Here is a 15,204-nt window from a genome sequence, read left to right on the forward strand (position 1 = left end):
CATTTTTCTTCTCTTCCACGAGTCTCTTCTAAACCCTGAACAAATTTCTTAGTTGGTATTTCTTTAAATGCACATTCAAACCTAACTGCATTTTCCATCACAAATGCTGTGATGTTTTGTTTTGTCTCATAAGTACAGAAAACTCCAAACATCAAGAAACAACAATACTTCCATATATCATTAGATATCTCTCTATACATTAAAAAAGTTTTCCTTCTAGTGATATTTATTCAAGTCAATGAGAGAAGAGAGTGGGGTAGTTACATCACTTATTCAAGCCAATAGGAGAAGAGGGAAGGGCAGTTACATCACTACAAATGTGTAGGTAAATAATTACATAGGTCATTTCCTGATTAGATTTCGATCAGTGCATTATAATGTTAATACATTAGTATAATGTTATTATTATAGAAATAATAACATTATACAATACAAAACTATACAAATATTTACAAAACTATTTACAATCATACCTCTGCTATATCAGGACAATATGGATCCCTTCATCAGTTGACATTAATATACAAAAAACATTACAATAGACCATCAAATGATGCCGGGCGTGGCGTGTATTAGATAGTGAAGCACATGCATGAGGTTGGTGAACGTTAAATGGGTTACTGGGCAGAATCAGACACTTGCTGTTGACATTGTAGAGCGCATATGTGGGATGCATTGCAAGACAACTGCCTCCATAGTGAAGAGACCCAGTATAGTTTGTATATTTGTAAGTAGTTTAGCATTTTGTAAATATTTTAAATATTTGTATAGTTTGTAAATATTTTAGTCCTTATCTTTCGTATGCAACAATATTCCTCATGCATTATGGAACCTGAAGCAAAAGGGCTTTTCCTAAGTGACCTTTGTAAATGCAGGTAAATAATTACATGAGTGATATTTATTCGACCTTGATAATGCCGCATGATGGGAGGTGGGGTAGCCAATGGGAGAAGAGGGATGTGGGTGATGTGGTACAAGTGGGCAGGGCAATGAAGTCACTACAAATGCACAGGTAACTAATTACATAGGTCATTTCCTGATTAGATATCAATCAATGTATTTCGAGAGGTGTGTCTTTTACGTAGAAAAGATCTGACTTACTCCATCATACCTCTACATTTTACATAGAAATACGTGCAGGGGCAGAGACCCCTAGTTGCTTATTAATTTAAAAGATATTTCTTTGCTAAATGCCTAAGAGTATGAACGAGTTTAATTATGCATGGGTAATGCACACACATCATTTCTACTACCAAGGTAGTTTTAATTATATCTCATATTGCGAATACCTTCACAACGAGTTGCCATGTATTGCAATATCTTGAATAAGTAATGCTTCACCTATGGAGAAGACTGATGTTACTTATTCTCGGCTGATACCACCACCCAGACGGCACCGTTTCAAAACTTATTGGCTTCTCATTGGTGGGTGAGCGGGTACCCTGTTGTTGCAATAGTGACAAACCAGTTGTGAAGTATAACTCCACAATATGAGAGATGCCTGATGGTTTGCATGGTTTAATCTAAAAGATAGTTCTTGGCTAAATGTATAAGAGTATGAAGGAGTTTAATTATGCATGGGTAACGCACACATCATTTCTACTACCAAAGTAGTTTTAATGCCAGGGCTGGCCCCAAAATTTGCAGGGCTCTGTTTGTTATTTCCTTACCTCCAGAAGTTAAAAACAATACATTTATTATTGAAAGTGAGTATAACAGAAAAATTACATTTATAAATAATGTCCTATGTTATCAAACGAAACATACACATTGAGAATGGAGTATATGCTCTACTTCTAGCAATTTTCAATTCCACTCGCACAAGCGCTCTTGAATTGATGATAATGTGGGTAACTAGACATTAAGACGGCAGTAAGCTCGTTGATAGAAATGCGGAAAAGACACGTATGATATTATTTAGACCATTTGAGTGCGGGGTCCTGTTTAACAGAACTGGTTGAACATACTTGTGGCTGGCCCTGTTTAATGCATTATTTTAATTATATCTTATGTTGTGAATACTTTCACAACACGTTGCCATAGTATTGCACTACCTTGCATAAATAACACTTCACTTATGGAGAAGACTAATCTTACTTATCCGCAGATACCACTACTCAGATGGCACCATTTCAAACCTTCATACTCTTAGGCATTTAGCCAAGAAATATCTTTTAGATTAAACCATGCACACCATCAGGCTTCTCTCATATTGTGGAGTTATACTTCATAACTGGGTTGTCACTATTGCAACAACAGGGTATTTGCCCATCTACTGATAAGAAGCCAATAAGCTTCGAAATGGTGTTGTCTGGGCGTTGGTATCCGCCAAGAATAAGTAACGTTATTCTTCTCCATAGATAAAGCATTACTTATTTGAGATAGTGCAATATCATGGCAACTTGTTTGAAAGCATTCACAATATTAGCATTAGCATTAGTAGAGGCATGTGATGCAAGAAAGCAAGCTTATGCAGCATCAGCCAAAAAAAAAAAAAAAAAAAAACTTCCACTTCACCCCTCCGTTTGTTCGAAATACCTGTCCAGCTGAGCCTTAAATTTATTTAGGCTATCAACTGCCACAACAAGGGATGGAAGTCTGTTCGATCAACCAACTACCCGCTGGCTAAAGGCAAATTTCCGCACATCTATCCGACATGTCTTTCCTCAATTTGAATTTATGCCCTCTCAGGTGATTATTCTGAGCAAAAGGAAGAATCCCATCAGCATTGAGCATGCTCAAACCATTCAAGGCTGTATACACCTCGATCAGATCACATCGCCGGTGCCTAGTATCCAGACACTGTAATTTGCAAAATTTAAACCTTTCTTCGTAAGAGCAACCCTTTGTTCCATTCACTAATCTTGTTGCCCTTCCCTGTACTCGTTCCAGCAGCTCTACATCCTTCTTGAAATGAGGCCTCCAGACCTGTATACAGTACTCAAGGTGTGGCCTGACCATTGCCTTATACAAGGGAATAATCACCTCCTTATGCCTGCTAGAAAAATTCCTGTATATCACTGACAAGACACCATGAGCTACTCTTGCAGCCCGTCTGCACTGCTCAGAGAACTTCATATCTGCCTGCACAATTACCCCCAGGTCCTTTTCATTCTCTACCACTGTCAGTGTAGTACCACAGAGTTCATATATTGCTCTGGGGTTGCTGTTTCCCATATGTAGTACTTTACATTTGTCAATGTTAAACTTCATTTGCCACCTCTCAGCCCATCTGCTCAACCTCTCCAGATCCTGTTGCAGCAGCCTAGCATCAGTAGTGTCCTTAACAACCCTGCCAACCTTTGTATCGGCTGCAAACTTGGACTATAAGCTTGATATACCATCATCAATATTATTTATAAATACAGAAAACAATAATGGACCCAACACTGAACCCTGAGGGACTCCACTAATAACATTAGTCCACGATGAGCAGTGTCCATTGATTACCACTCTGTTTTCTCCCCCTCAACCACCCCTTTATCCATAGCAGCAATTTTCCTCCAATGCCATACTGCTCCAATTTGTGCAGCAGTCTTCCATGTGCAACAATGTCAAAAGCCTTTCTAAGATCCAAGTATATAATATCAAAGTTATTCCCTGCATCCAGTTCTTTTGTGACTACATCATAGTATCCAATCAAATTGGTCAGCAAGACTTCCCCTTAACAAAACCGTGCTGTGTCCAAGCTATAACTGAAGTCTTGTCTAGATGATCCTGCAGTGCTTCTTTAACCAGTGCCTCCATTAATTTTCCAAGAACAGAAGTTAAACTAACAGGTCTGTAATTACTTGTGTCAGCTTTTGATTCTCTTTTGTGAATTGGGTTCACATTTGTACATCTCCAGTCTATGGGTACCTCCCCTGAGTCCAAGGAAGCTCTCATAATTAATGCTAAGGGTTTGCTTACTTCCTTTGCTGCCTCCTTTAATATAACTAGATAGATCCCATCCACCCCAGGTGCCTTTCTTGTGTTTATCTTCAACAATTTATATTATTATTATACAATTTATATTGTTATATTATAAAGATTATCTAGCTTACTGCCAGAGTTGAATACACCTCTGGCATTCCCCTCTGCTGAATAACTCCTCATATGTGAATGTCGATGCAAAATATTCATTTAGTTTGTTAGCTACCTGAGCAGGATCATCAACTCTTGAACCATCCATATCAAGTGGACCAATCTGATTCATCCTCTTCCTTCTAGAGTTTACATAAGTAAAGAACTCTTTGCTGTTTTTTTTTTGCATCCCTTGCCAAAGATTTCTCGTAATCTGCCTTCGCCTGCCTAACCTTTTTTATAACTTGGTTATAGATCAACTTGTATCTATCATAGGCTTCTGCGTCACGTGTTAATTTATGTGTATCCCATGCATTTTTCTTCTCTGCCATATGTCTCATTAGTTCATCTGACATCCATTTAGGCCTAAACCTTGAACAATATTTCTTAGTTGGTATGTAAAGCCTAGTAGCTTCCATGATAAGTTCTTTGAATGCTTCCCATTTTGAATTTGCTCTTGGTAACATCATCAGTTGGTCCCACTGTATAGAATTTAAATACTGTCTCAGACCGTCGTAGTCGCCTTTATGAAAGCAACAACCCTTCCCTTTACCTCTGATGGTAGTTACCTCTTTGAGTAAATTCCACTTCAGCACACTGTGATCACTGCCACCTAGTGGTTCCTTTATCTGCAGATTCTTAATGCATGAAGAATCACTACTGATAATCAAATCAAGAGTATTATTCCCTCTAGTTGCCTCCCGAACATGCCGATGTAGAAAACAATCATCCAATAAATCCACAAAAGCCTTGCTAGTGTGTGAGTGACCAACCCACAAATTCCAGTCAATATATGGGAAATTAAAATCTCCCATTATAAGACTCTCTGATTTACTGGCTCACTCTATTTCCCTGTGCAGTTTCTTATTATACTCATCAGAGTCATTAAGCATATAGCACACTCCTGCTCTCAGTTTTTATCTTCCAAAGCTTATGTCACACCAAACTGACTCGACACTGCACTGTACAGCGATGTCGACTGGCTTCACTTCCTTGGATTTTATTTTGTTTCTTAACTAATAGTATAACCCCTCCTCCCTTCCTATCCTGTCTATCCTTTCTGTAGACGTTGTACTCCCCAAATTCCAGTTCTGCATTCCTTATATCTGTGTGACACCATGTCTCTGATATCCCAAAAATATATGCCTTTGATGCTTTGAGCAATACCTCAATTTCATCAAATTTATTTACCAAACTCCTAGTAATGGTGTACACACAAGTATACATGCACCTGTTTCTATTCTTAGCTACCCTAACACAACCCATGTGTTTACTTGTACCGCAATGACTCCCAGCAGTCTCTGAAATATCCTGCATTTTGTTTTTCAGGCTTCTGCTCATTCCAATAGAAGCAGTGCAAGAATCACTTTCACCTCTTGTATCCCCGAAGCTAGCAGTTTTCCGACCCACCTAACACTGCCTCGATAACATCAGAAAATATTCTTTCACCCTTTCTATTTAAGTGTATCCCATCCTTGTAGAAGCAGTCTCTCCTGTTAACAAGTACAGACCAGGCTGAAAAAAATTCTACTCCCTTGAGCCTTGCACAATCTTTCCAGGGCCGAATTGATTGACAAGGCTCTCATCATATACTCCCTCCTATCGTGTCTGGGCAGAATTGCAGACACTTTCAAATTCAACCCTAATTATCGGCTTTTTTTCAACAGTGACCTGTACTTGTTAAGTAATTCTGCCGGTCTCCTACTCTTAATATCATTAGTGCCAACGTGTACAACTATATCACCTTTTGTGCCCTTAAAAGATGATATCCGTTCCACAACGCCATCAACCTTCGCCCCTGGAAGACATACCCTGGTCCTGTTCCACCTATCCTTTTTACAAAGCATGTTCCCCGTTTTCCTGACAATAGAGTCACCAACAACTATTAGTTCCTGTGGGACCAGCGCATTCTGCCTTGGGGGTTGCCGCTGTGTTGCGTGATGACCAAGTGCAAGCTCTGGCGTTGATGTGGGCAGCTGAGAGCTTGATGGGCCCCTCAATTTAGATCCTTCGAGGGCATCCACCCTATCCTTCAACCTCTCATATAGGCCCATAACAACGCTGAGTTATCGCCTGATTTCGTTACACTCCTTGCATCGCGCGCACACACACAAAGAAATCCCCCATGGCAATATCATGTCCCGTACCCGATTGCTCCACAAGCATCATGCAAGCAGTGCATTTTAAAAGGCTGTGATTCATAGGGAAACTGCCCCCCTCAGTGGTCCTCTGAGCCACAGCACTCCCATTAGCTTGAGCCTTTTGCTTTGCTGCTCTGGTCTGAGTCATGATTTTGATTTAATTTCAATAAAATTTCAATTTCAGTACAAAATTATAACCCTAAACTTGTATCCCAACACAGTCATAACTCTATATATATTTTTCAGTATCAAGTATTATCTACGAGTTCCATTTATATAACTTCCGTATCGAGTTATGTATTAATTAATTATATTACGTTTGTAATCTAAGTTATATGCATTTAGTTAAAAGTACAATTTAATTGACAACGAAGTTTCACAAAATTAATAGATTTTACTGATTAATTGACAATATTATATTATATACTATACTATACTAACGCTATCTAGTTTGGGATTCAACCCGAACTAGATAGTTCGGGTTGTATCCCGAGGTTGAAGTTCCTGATCGTGGAAAAGAGGCTGGTCTTCACAGCCAAACTCATCACACGCCAGATATCATCTCCAAATATTTGGAACGCTTGCTCTTGGAGGATTCCACAGCCAAGCCTAAGGTCGGTACCAGCACTCATGGCTCACCACAACAGGCTTGTACTCACTGAGAGATTTCTTCCCAAGCTGATGCTCCCCATACTCAACCGTGTGTATGCCGACATCGATAGCATAATAAGTAACAAGAAGGACAGATGCGATGAGAAGCCCTTGAACCTTGATATTTATTTATTTGTATTTCTTATGTATTTATTTCTGTATTTGTGTCTAGCACTGTGTTTTTATGCTGTATTTGTATTTCTGTTGCATTTGTGATCGGTATTTTGTAGCCTTGTTGTATGTTCGCTGTATTTTGTAGCCTTTTGTATTTGTATGCCGTGCTTATCTTATCTAGATGTGAACCCATGGTGCTCTTCGCCATGATGGGATATTGTGCTGTAACTCTACTTCACAATAAAGATTTATTTATTTGTATCGTATGACAATGGCGGCAAGTTACGAACGGTAAATCTACGGACACTTAAGTATTAATTAACTTCCAAATATCGCTGTCTCAATTCAGAATAAACTAATGATCCTGTCTAGGTCTATGAGCTACTTATAGAAAATAATTTGATGTAACAATTGATCAATAAAGCGCTAAATATGGTTAAAAAACTTCTTGTTCAGTGGAGCTGCAACTTGTTACACGTGGATTTGATACCCTTACTTATACTTTTATGTAATTACAAGGCCGAGTAAAGAATAAATACACCAGATTAATCAGAAAATCACAAAATAATGCTATACTACTAAATTTAAATCAAAAGTTTTAGAAAAACAGTAATTTCAAATCAATAAATAAGAAAATCCACTTAGCGGCTTTGAACGCATCTGGCTCCCACTAGCCAATTATATGAGATATAATTAACACGATGCATTAAAACTACCTTGGTGGTAGAAATGATGTGTGTACATTACCCATGCATAATTAAACTCTTTCATTCCTTATTAATTATTTTCATAATTATTAAATCATTATTATCAAAAATGTGACAAAAAAAATCACTTTTTTTGCATATAGGATACAATATTATTAAGAGAAGAAATTTTTGAAGCATTGATTTGTTCAGTATAAGTAACCGTACGTTGTTTAATGGCACTAGATGGCTGCTGTTCTTCTCATTTGCTCCCCTTGCATCTTCTTATTTACTAAATTCTTGGTTAAAATGTTGTGCAATTGCTCTTGTTATTCTTGGATATGCATTAGCAACAAGTTTCACCCTATCTCTTTTAACAGTTATTAACTTAACCTGTATTATCTACAAAACTATCTTCCATGATTACAAACTCTTTTGGGAAATGATGAATACACATTACACAGATGTTTTGTGACAGCATAATTCTCATGGTGAATTTTAGCGAAGACTTATTTTTAAGTTCTTCATCATTTTGGAAACAAAATACACTTATGTAAAGTTTCCTGTAATTAGAAATACATCCAGGCATGCAACGTTTTATCAACACCTTTTTTTTCCCTTTCCTCTCAAATATTGTACTACTCACACGAAACATGTCTTAAACCAGGCCTAATGATTTCCAAGTTTCACATTTCAATTAAATAAAATCAATCCACACTTCTTCTTCTGGTGTTTTAACCCAGGATGGGTCTTAGCCTTCTTAACGATGTTCCACCAGTAAGCCGTCCTTCAAGTGAAACTTCTCCAACTTCTTATTCTCATGATCTTTAAGTTCTCTTCACACAGTTATGTCAATATTAAAGTTCAATATGATGTTGGAATACATACTCTTTCAAATTAAGATGGATTACTGCTAAAACTAATTGAAAGTTTAAATCTGATTGAGAAGCAGTATTCAAACATCTACACCAGCTCAGTCCCTTGCAGTGACATCAGAATTGGTGTTGCTGTCTTTGCATTATGGCCTGGACTCTAGTAAGCTATGACCAAGTCAATTGTGATATGCAACATTCTTATCTTGAACAGCCTTAGTATATTTATCAGAAAACCAAGGTTTAGATTAAGGAGGAGATTTTAAGGTGGAGTGTGGAATAATTGCACTGACACGATCTGAGCAAACTGTGACATCGGAAAATTTAAAACAGTAATCCAACCAAGGAAAAGAAGAATAAAAATCTCACATGTCATCTCATTTTGCATTCTTGTAATGCCAAACAATATGAGGCTGAGAATAGCTACAAGAGAAAGGCTCCATTGGAGTAGAGACCATTACTAAGTTGTGGTCTGAGATGCCTGGAGGGCTGCTTACCTCAGCATGTACTTAGAAGGGTTGAGGGTTGTTTGTGAGAAAATGATCGAGAGTGTTTGTTGTATGGTTATTATTGTCTGGTATTCTGGTTGGTAAATGGACAATCTGTGTGAAGTCATTAGTAATTCCAAAAAGCCTCAGCATCTCAGCCAGCTGGAGTTGTGAACATTAAAATCATCAAAGAACATTACATCTCTGTTAGAAAGATTAGACTGGAGAAAGTCAAGTTTCAAATAAAAGAATTCAAAGAGTTCCAAGTGATTAGTAGTGAATAGAATCAACAGATAAATTTGACAGAATGGGGTAAAGAGATTTTAAGCCACAGAATATTGAAATGAGTAGATTCCAAATGACTAAATCTCTGATAGGAATATTAGAGTAGACACATGCACAAGTACCACCTTTAGAGCAAAAGGAATCATACAGTGAGTAATTAGAACAAACTGAGACGAGCAGTGGTTGAATAAACTGATAATTGGGATTCTGTCAGAAAGAGAAAGTGGGGCTTGGCAGTCTGTAAGTGGAAATGGACATCATTGAGATTGGAACTGAGACCGCCTATATTTGTGAAATGAACAAGGAAGTGTTTGGGAGGTTTAGATATTTTCACAGATAAGTTTGTTGTATTAGTTTGACTATTCATGATGTATTCATGATTGTAGCGACTGGCTTTCTTGGTAACATTAAGAATCAAAATTACAAAGAACTAGTTGACAAGTTGATTGAAAATTACAGAAAAATGAGTTGCAGAATGTTAATCAAACTCCATTACTTTCACTCTCACCTGGATGTTTTTAGGTCAAATCTGGGAAATGTTAGTGAAGCATGTGGGGAAAGGTTCTGCTAGGACATACACTTAATGGAGAAGAGGTACCAAAGGTGAGATGAAGTAGTGACATTTAATCACATTGTTATAAATGTGATATAGTATTATTGTATATTTACTTTCTTTCATTTTGAAAAAAGCATTGATGCAATGCAAAAACTAAGTTCATATTCAAAATCAGTGTATCCAAATTTATTCTTTAATGGTAAGGAATGCAGGTAAACAGATCCTTTTTGAAATTTTGTTACATAGTGTAATAAATAAATAGTATGCTTCTTATTTTTAAATTGTATTCTTGGGGATGCTATTTACTCTGACAGATCAATACTTGGGCATAGGCACACATTTGACACAAGCTATTTATCCAAGGCTCAACCTAAAATTGTTAATATAATAATAAATTGAATAGTATCACAAAAAGCTGCAAATCCACTACTTCTTTTTTAAAATTTCAAGGTACTAGAATTTTTAATTACCATTCAGGGTAGAAAGGTAATTTATTCCATTTAAAGGTGGAATGAATAGTGTTGGTTTTTAATTTTTTTTTATATTAATGATATTGCAATTTGATTTTTTTTTATAAAATTTTCATTTATGGAAATATTATTTGCAGTTTGGGAATAAAAAAAATCATAAAAAAATTAAAAAAATAAAATAAACATAATAATATAGTAAAATAATACAGTAGAGAAACTGGAGTTGTTTGGCTAAATGTTTATTGAGAAAAAAATTGCAATCTGTTATTTAGTGAATGTAAAATCATTCTTTTCTTAAAATTGAGTCGTTTTTGTCTTAAACAAGACAGCTCCATGGTATTTAGGCTTTATTTTTATTCTTAATTTAGTATTTATTTTTGTGTGTTTTGTGTTGGCTGCATATAGGAATTGATATACTCAAAAAATTATAAACATCTCTTTTTTTCAGGAAGCCAAACAACGAAATGTATTGGATCTAGAGATGGCAGATTATGAGAAGACTGTATCCGAATTAAACATACAGTTAGAACAGAAAAACTCATGTGTATCTGATCTAGAGAATGAAGTAACTAGGCAGAAAGATAAAGTTAAAGATCTTCAAGAAGAAATTAGTAAGCAATGTTTAGAAGAACAGATATTGTAATGATTTCAAACTGAACTAACTACAAATGTTTAGTCTCTAGAGCAAAGTTTCCGGCATCCCCCCCCCCACCATACTTCTCCTTCAACCCATGCATGGTACTAAGTACTATAGGTTTTGATACCTTTCGTGTTTGGGGTTTTCATAAAAAATAAAATAAAAAAAAATGAATTCTCTTAATTTCATAAAACTACAAAAGACAATTATTCACAAATAATTCAATCTGTAGGTTTGTTAGAAACTGATGAACTTTCTTCCTCGAATAGAATAACTTGAGTACAGTAACAAGCATAATTAGCCAATCATGGTTTGGCTAATTATGCTTGTTAGTGAGGTTTTCAAATTATTAAATATATTTAATAATTTGAAAGGAAGCCATAAGTTTCAATCACCTCCATACCTTCACTAATTGTTTTTTATTCCAAATATTTTTAATTTTAATTTATTATTAGTACTTAAAATGATGTGTGAGAAACAATGTGTGTACAAAGCATCAACCAAAAACAGGGGGGAGTTACCACCTCATTTGTCCATTATGTCTAATAATTTGTTCATTCTTTCTTTAAGTTTTTACAGCATTCAGTGAAAATTTATTCCAAGAATTGATTATTTTGGCTGAAAACAAATTTCTGCACATCTAAGCTGAATACACCACATACAAAGGGTACTAGGAAAGTTTTGCAATATGACGCAACAATGAATCACAGGAAGCTGCTTGTTGCTGCATGTTGAGACATGTTCATACGTGCATAGTAGCTGCCGCTCCAAGTCGATGGGCTCAGTTATTCATTAGTAGGGAGAGTGTAAAGTGCTTGCGATGGCATCGTGGTCACGAAATGAGATAAGGACAGTTTTGCGGTATAATTTCGTGCGTGGTTTAACCATAGACCAGTGCTTAGAAGAAATGACTCTTGCACTAGATGATGATTGTCCACATCGTACAACGATATTCAGGTGGTATAGAGAATTCCAAAGGGGAAATTTCACTCTGGAGGATTCTGAGAGGCCGGGAAGGCCACGAACGTCTCAGTTACGGAGGAAAACGTTACTGCTGTGAGGAAAATGCTTGACGAAAACAGGCGAGTGACCTACCAACAGATAGAGGATACTTTGGGCCTAAATGCACCAGCAGTTCGTTCGATTCTGCAAGATCATTTGCACGTGAAGAAACTTTGTTCTCTCTGGGTGCCGCATCAACTGACTGAAGAGCAGATGACACGACGTGTGACTTGGTTCCGGGAGATGTTAAAAAAGTTTGATAAGGGACAATCTCGGTATGTGAACAACATCGTGACAGGTGACGAGACTTGGCTGTACTATTACGATCTGCCGACCAAGCCCCAAACAAAGTTTGGGTCTTTGATGATGACGACACACCCGTAATTGTCAGAAAATCCCGATCTGTAAAGAAGAAAATGATAGTTGTATTTTTCAAATCGAGTGGAATTGTGGAACGTGTCGTTTTGGACACGCAGAAGACAGTCACAGCTAAGTGGTATACTGAACAATGCCTGCCTAAAGTCATTGGATCTATGAAGAACCTGCGGCCAAAGTCAAGAATGGACACCTGGTACCTCCATCACGATAATGCTGCAGCTCACTGCGCCAAGCCTGCAGCGAATATTTGACCACGACAGGACTGAAACTTCTGGAGCACCGTCCCTACAGTCCAGACCTTGCTCCCTGCGACTTTGCACTGTTCCCACATGTGAAAATGAAGCTAACAGGGAGGCGGTTTTCCAGTGATGAGGACCTTCTACGGGCTTGGGACAACGAGTGTGCTTTACTCCCTAGTGAAACTTGGCAGAACTGGTTTAAAGATTGGTTTCGGAGGATGGAGAGGTGTATTGAATGTAGAGGAAATTACTTTGAAAAAATTAAATAAACAAAGCGGTATTGCAAAACTTTCCTAGTACCCTTTGTATATGCCTAGTTTTCAAACACTGCAATGAGAGCCCAGTCTTTTTTAGTATATCCTTTTATGCCCCAACTATTCTTGTTGCTCTTTGCTGCACTCATTCCAAGAGTTCTGTGTCCTTCCTAAAATGTGATTTCCAAACCCATATGCGGTATTGCAGATGTAGTTTAGCCATTGCTTTTATATAACGAAACAGGCCTACGCGCTCTGGATTCATTAAGAATTTATTATAGTTACACACAGAGCGTACAAATAAATAAGAAATATATGAGCTTTCGGCTATATGGTAGCCTTCATCAGAATTAAAAATACATGAATGGCAGTTGGAATGAAGATGTGCACTGCCAGGTGCGTGAGACGCGAGGTTTAATTGTTTGTTGACGTCTGTGGCTGTGACGCATGATGACGTGGCCAGCGCTTGTCCAATGACAGAACTACTGACTCTGTGATCGGGTTGACTTGGCAACCACTGTTCCTTCAAGGATTTATCCGAAGATTTTATATTTAACGATTCCAACCAGGTACGTTTTAGGTAATGGTGGGATCTGTCTACCACCACGACATCGCGGTGTGGGTCGATGTCGTGGTGGGTTGTCCAGACATGTTCGGCGATAGCTGAGTGTTCTATATCCGCTAAACGGATCGCTCTTTTGTGCTCCGAGAGACGTTTCTCGAGTCGACGTCCAGTCTCTCCAAAGTAGCAGCTAGTGCAGTCACGGCAAGAGATGCGGTAGACCAAACCGCTCTGCAGAAGGGTGGGGACAGGTGTTTTCACGTTGGAAATGAAAGAACGCAGTTTCTTGCCTGGGAGTTGGATGCACTTTATTCCGTGCGTTCTCAGGATTCTACCGATCTGTTGTGACAGGTTGGGGTAGTATGGGATGAATGCCCTCGTGGATGGCTCGTCACTGTTGGTGTTGTAGCTGGTCGTCACAATGTCACGTGTCTGTAGATCACACCTGTCGAGGACATCAATGGGGTAGCCACACCTCGTAAGGTCTACTTTGACCCTAGTGACCTCTTTGCGTCTTTCATCAGCGGAGCTGGAGTGTGTCCAGGCGCGAGTAAGCAAGGTTCGGGCAGTGGAGAGGAGGTGGCCTCGCGCGTGTGCTGACCGGAAGTTGGTGAACTGGCCAGCACACATGGGCTTACGATAAACTGTAGGCCACCTCCTCTCCACTGCCCGAACCTTGCTTACTCGCGCCTGGACACACTCCAGCTCCGCTGATGAAAGACGCAAAGAGGTCACTAGGGTCAAAGTAGACCTTACGAGGTGTGGCTACCCCATTGACGTCCTCGACAGGTGTGATCTACAGACACGTGACATCGTGACGACCAGCTACAACACCAACAGTGACGAGCCATCCACGAGGGCATTCATCCCATACTACCCCAACCTGTCACAACAGATCGGTAGAATCCTGAGAACGCACGGAATAAAGTGCATCCAACTCCCAGGCAAGAAACTGCGTTCTTTCATTTCCAACGTGAAAACACCTGTCCCCACCCTTCTGCAGAGCGGTTTGGTCTACCGCATCTCTTGCCGTGACTGCACTAGCTGCTACTTTGGAGAGACTGGACGTCGACTCGAGAAACGTCTCTCGGAGCACAAAAGAGCGATCCGTTTAGCGGATATAGAACACTCAGCTATCGCCGAACATGTCTGGACAACCCACCACGACATCGACCCACACCGCGATGTCGTGGTGGTAGACAGATCCCACCATTACCTAAAACGTACCTGGTTGGAATCGTTAAATATAAAATCTTCGGATAAATCCTTGAAGGAACAGTGGTTGCCAAGTCAACCCGATCACAGAGTCAGTAGTTCTGTCATTGGACAAGCGCTGGCCACGTCATCATGCGTCACAGCCACAGACGTCAACAAACAATTAAACCTCGCGTCTCACGCACCTGGCAGTGCACATCTTCATTCCAACTGCCATTCATGTATTTTTAATTCTGATGAAGGCTACCATATAGCCGAAAGCTCATATATTTCTTATTTATTTGTACGCTCTGTGTGTAACTATAATAAATTCTTAATGAATCCAGAGCGCGTAGGCCTGTTTCGTTATGTTCGTACTATTCTTGGCCAACCAGCATACGACATGATCGTGAGACTACAGAAAGATTTTATCTTTATAGCCCGTAGTAGACAACACCTGAGGTTTGCGCATAGGTGCAAAGCTAACGAGATTATACCGAAAGGGTTTCGCTACAAACAACCGTTTTCTAATGAGCGCATGAGACGTGCCTGTCGGAACTTCGGCCTCAAAACCCTACGTATATGGATCGGCTGCCTCCATCATGACATACAA

At 38.8% G+C, this 15,204-nt stretch overlaps 1 protein-coding gene across 1 annotated transcript in view; it reads left to right on the plus strand.

The window, feature by feature from the left end:
* The window catches only part of LOC150084154 (uncharacterized), a 120,117-nt gene that overhangs the window by 31,996 nt on the left and 72,917 nt on the right, over positions 1-15,204 (plus strand). Inside the window, exon 5 of the mRNA XM_090376135.1 lies at positions 10,774-10,936. Coding sequence (XP_090232261.1) covers positions 10,774-10,936 — 163 coding nt within the window. The remainder of the gene's footprint in view (positions 1-10,773; positions 10,937-15,204) is intronic.

Source organism: Mastigoproctus giganteus, chromosome 6, assembly GCF_048544385.1.
Source record: "Mastigoproctus giganteus isolate SK-2022 chromosome 6, ASM4854438v1, whole genome shotgun sequence".
NCBI classification, from domain to species: Eukaryota; Metazoa; Arthropoda; class Arachnida; order Uropygi; family Thelyphonidae; genus Mastigoproctus; species Mastigoproctus giganteus.